The 4783-nt window shown below is 39.1% G+C and overlaps 1 gene segment (V, D, J or C); it reads right to left on the bottom strand.

The window, feature by feature from the left end:
- Positions 1 to 399: 399 nt before the first annotated feature.
- LOC126060230 (immunoglobulin kappa variable 4-1-like) lies at positions 400 to 1173 on the bottom strand. The segment is given in 2 exon segments: positions 400 to 854; positions 1078 to 1173. Coding segments are annotated over 2 exon segments (504 nt in total).
- Positions 1174 to 4783: the final 3610 nt, after the last annotated feature.

Raw genomic sequence — 4783 nt, 5'->3', positions numbered from 1 at the left:
AGGAAAACGGAAGAGAGAAATTCTACTTTCTGTGAGGGAGATTTTAAATATGAAGGGTCCAGGTTTAATATTGGGTTAGGTCCAGAGTAATGAGGGGTAATGGCACAGAAAGGAAAAAAGTCCAGGAAAAGAAGGAAATAAAATGGGAATGTTCCAGAGTCAGGAAGGCACAGGGAAGAGAGAAATGATCTTTCAGGGTATAAAGCACAGTGAACCCTTCCGAAATCAATCACATGATCTATCCATATGAAACATGGAGGTTCCTGTGATATGAAAACCCCTGACAAAGCTTACAAAACATTTTTAGAGCATTTTTTTTCTTTAATTTATCAGGAAAGGAGATCCAGAAGAAGCCACATCCCTTCATTTTCTCCTGGAACCTGCAAATACTCCAAGGAATTAGGAGATGCAGGTTTTGGGGCAGAGAGAGGAAGCATGCATGTTCAGGGCTGAGCAGAAAGGAAGCAGCTGGTGAAGTGAAGACTCACTGGCCTGTAGCCCTTGGGAGGAGGTTTTTGTTCGAGGCTGAAGCACTGTGGGAGGTAGCTCTTTACCCTGCTGACAATAATAAACTGCGGCATCTTCAGCCTGGAAGTTGCTGATGGTGAGAGTGAAGTCTGTCCCAGACCCACTGCCACTGAACCGGTCAGGGACCCCAGAATCCCGGTTAGATGCCCCATAGATGAGCAGCTTAGGAGCCTGTCCTGGTTTCTGCTGGTGCCAGGCTAAGAGGTCCACCTCGTAGCTGCTGTCAGAAAGACTCTGGCTGGCCTTGCACTTGATGGTCACTGTTTCTCCTGGAGATGCAGCCAGGGAAGCTGGAGACTGGGTCATTATGATGTCCCCACTGGCACCTGTAATCAGAGTGGCCAATTACCATGCATACATATATACACACACTTTTTCAAACACACATTAAAATATCCCCCCAATACAAAAACATTTAGTGATATTAGTTATCAGCACATAATTGGTTCCATTTGGAAATAACCATCATTTCCCACTTTATCTTAAAATCATTTCCCAGCTCTACAAAGATTCTACTCTACAAGGATTGAAGCACTTTTAATTTCTCACCAGAGGCCCAGAGCAACAGGGACATGAGGAACAGGGTCTGTGGCACCATCTTGCTGGAACTGCCTGCCAGATGCAGATCAGCTCACATTGCACAGGCCCCGTTTATAATGTATGAGCAGCCAGCCTGGGTGTGGAGGGGCCTATGCAAAGCAATCAGTGCATTGAAAGCAAATTACATGGACCACGGTTTGTGAAACTATCCAATGTACATCAAGAGCCAAAAATATCACAGAAAGTATCATTTTATCAGTAGAAACACAGTACTTAGAAGCTCTAATATCAACTTGAAATAAAACCTCTCACAGTCCAGTGGGTTCCAACTCAGGGCAATGCTATGTGTTACACAGTAGAGCTGCTCCGTAGGGTTTTCTTGCCTGTAGTCTTTATAAAAGCAGATTGACAGGCTTTTATTCCAGGGTACCACTGAGTGTGTCCAAATTGCAAACCTTTATGTTAGTAGCCCATCACAACTGCTTGAAGCACTCCTGATCTACTGAATACCTTCAGTTTTAACTTAAAAACAGTCTTAAATGGGTTCAGGTTCCATAAATGAGGGACTAATTTCCTCAAATCATCACTTTTGGGAAATGATAAGAAATGCTGGGGGAAAAAAAAATAACAAAATAAAGGGAAGAATATGGTAAATTTTTGCCTCAATATTTGATAAAAATTCATAGCTAGAACATGTCTGCACTCTAAAGACACTTGTATCCTGTAGGATACCTAAAAACACTGCAAGTACTTGATATTGGATTCCAGGGCTTTGCAAGGGCCAGAGAAATGGAAGACAGGGCGAGAATTCCCCCGTGTGGAAAGTCCTCAGGACCCTATATTGAATGAGGCTGAGGAGGGCTCAGATCACAGAGGAAGTGTGAACCAAAGAGAAAGTGGAACCTATCATGTCCACAAAGGCTGGGACCTAAGAAGAGGGCTCTAGATTCATTGTGGAAATGTTCAGGAAAAAACAAACAGGATTTCCTTTTAAAGTTGTGACTGAATATCAAGTCTTCAAGGAGTTTCATTCCCGGTATGCGCGGCCTCGGTCTGCCTGGAGCAGCTTAATGATAACATGTCCAAACTCTTTTACTTTGGACATGTTATCAGGAGGAACGAGTTCCTGAAGAAGGACGTCATCCATCATAAAGTAGAGTGAATGAAAAAGAGAAAGAGCCTCAAAGAAATGGTTTGACACAGTTGCTGCAACATTGGGGTCAAACATAGCAAAGACTGTGAGGATGGCTCAGCACCATGGAGTGTTTCGTTCTCTTGTGTATAAGGTCACTATCAGTTGGAACCGATTTGAGGGCACACAACAACAACAATAACATGATATGAATACAAATGTGTTGCAGCAGAAATAACAGAATAAAAGGAGTTCTGCTCATACTTCAGATTTGGACATTACACAAGTTTATTTAAAGAAATAAATGACAAAGTTGACGTTGTATGCAAGAGACAGAAAACTAAAAAGGAGACACTTCAGATCTGAGAAAGGCCAACTAAATTTCTAGAAATTAGAAATAGAATTACCAAAATTTTAAAAGTTAATAGATGACAGACTTCTACTTGTAGGCTAGATGGAATAGCAAATGCAAGATTTTTTTTGTGCAGATGGATATCCAGTTATGCCAGCACCATTTGTTAAAAAGAATGTCTTTTCCCCATTTAACTGTTTTGGGGCCTTTGTCAAATATCAACTGCTCATATGTGGATGGATTTAGGTCTGGATTCTCAATTCTGTTCCACTGGTCTACGTATCTGTTGTTGTACAAGTACCAGGCTATTCTGACTACTGTGGCAGTATAAAAAAAAAAAAAAAGCAGTATAGGATGTTCTAAAATCCGGTAGGGTAAGGCCTCCCACTTTGTTCTTCTTTTTTAGTAATGCTTTATTTATCCGGGATCTCTTTCCCTTCCGTAGGAAGTTGGTGATTGTTTTCTCCATTTCATTAAAGAATGTCATTGGAATTTGCATCGGAATTGCCTTAAATGTATAGATTGCTTTTGGTAGAATAGATATTTTTATAATGTTAAGTCCTCCTATCCATGCGCAAGGTATGTTTTCCACTTACGTAGGTCACTTTTGGTTTCTTGCAGAAGAGTATTGTAGTTTTCTTTGTATAAGTCTTTTACATCTCTGGTAAGATTTGTTCCTAAGTATTTTATCTTCCTGGGGGCTACTGTAAATGGCACTGATTTGGTAATTTCCTCTTCGATGTTCTTTTTGTTGGTGTAGAGGAATCCAATTGATATTTGTATGTTAAGATACACTGCTGAACTCTTCTATTAGTTTCAGTAGTTTTCTGGAGGATTCCTTACGTATTTCTGTGTATAAGATCCTGTTGTCTGCAAACAGAGACCATTTTACTTCATCCTTGCCAATCTGGATGCCCTTTATTTCTTTATCTAGCCTAATTGCTCTGGCTAGGACCTCCAACACGATGTTGAATAAGAGCAGTGCTAAAGGGCATCCTTGTCTGGTTCCCGATCTCAGTGGGAATGCTTTCAGGATCTCTCCATTTAGGGTGATCTTGGCTGTTAGCTTTGTATAAATACCCTTTATTATGTTGAGGAATTTTCCTTTTATTCCTATTTTACGGAGACTTTTTATCATGAATGAGTGTTGAACTTTGTTAAATGTCTTTACTGCATCAATTGGTTAAAAAATGGGATTCTTGTCCTTTGTTTTATTTATGTAATGGATTACATTAATTGTTTTTCTAAATGTTGAACCATCCCTGCATATCTGGTAGAAATCCCACTTGGTCATGGTGAATTTTTTTGGATATGTTGTTGAATTCTATTGGCTAGAATTTTCTTGAGCATTTTTGCATCTCAGTTCATAAGAGATATAGGTCTATAATTTTTTGTGGTGTCTATACCTTGTTTTGGTATCAGGAATATGATGGCTTCATAGTATGAGTTTGGTAGTATTCCATCTTTTCCTATGCTCTCATATACCTTTAGTAATAGTGGTGTTAACTCTTCTCTGAAAGTTTGCTAGAACTCTGCAGTGAAGCCATCCAGGCCAGGGCTTTTTTTTTGTAGGGAGGTTTTTGATTTCCTTTTCAATCTCTTCTTTTGTTATGGGTCTATTCAGTTGTTCTACCTCTGTTTGTGTTAGTTTAGGTAGGTAGTGTGTTTCTAGGAATTCATCCATTTCTTCTAGGTTTTCAAATTTGTTAGAGCACAATTTTTCACAGCACTCTGATATGATTCTTTTAATTTCAGTTTTGTCTGTTGTAATATCACCCATCTCATTTCTTATTTGGGTTATTTGCTTCCTCTCTTGTTTTTCTTTTTTCAGTTTGTCCAGGGGTTTATCAATTTTGTTGATTTTTTCAAAGAACTAGATTTGGTCTTGTTAATTCTTTCAGTTGTTTTTCTGTTTTCTATTTCACTTAGTTCTGTTCTAATTTTTATTATTTGTTTTCTTCTGGTGCCTGACAATTTCTTTTGTTGTTCTCTTTCTCTTTGTACAAGTTGTAGGGAGAATTCTTTGATTTTGTCCCATTCTTCTTTTTGTATGTGTGCATGTATTGATATAAGTTGGCCTCTGAGCACTGCTTTTACTGTGTCTCAAAGGTTCTAATAGGAAGCGTTTTCATTCTCTTTGGATTCTGTGAATTTCTTTGTTCCATCCTTAATGTCTTCTATAATCCAGGCTTTTGTGAGCTGGGTATTGTTCCGTTTCCAAGTGTTTGATT

The sequence above is a fragment of the Elephas maximus genome, chromosome 17, assembly GCF_024166365.1.
Source record: "Elephas maximus indicus isolate mEleMax1 chromosome 17, mEleMax1 primary haplotype, whole genome shotgun sequence".
NCBI classification, from domain to species: domain Eukaryota; kingdom Metazoa; phylum Chordata; class Mammalia; order Proboscidea; family Elephantidae; genus Elephas; species Elephas maximus.
This window is presented reverse-complemented; position numbering and strand designations above follow the sequence as displayed.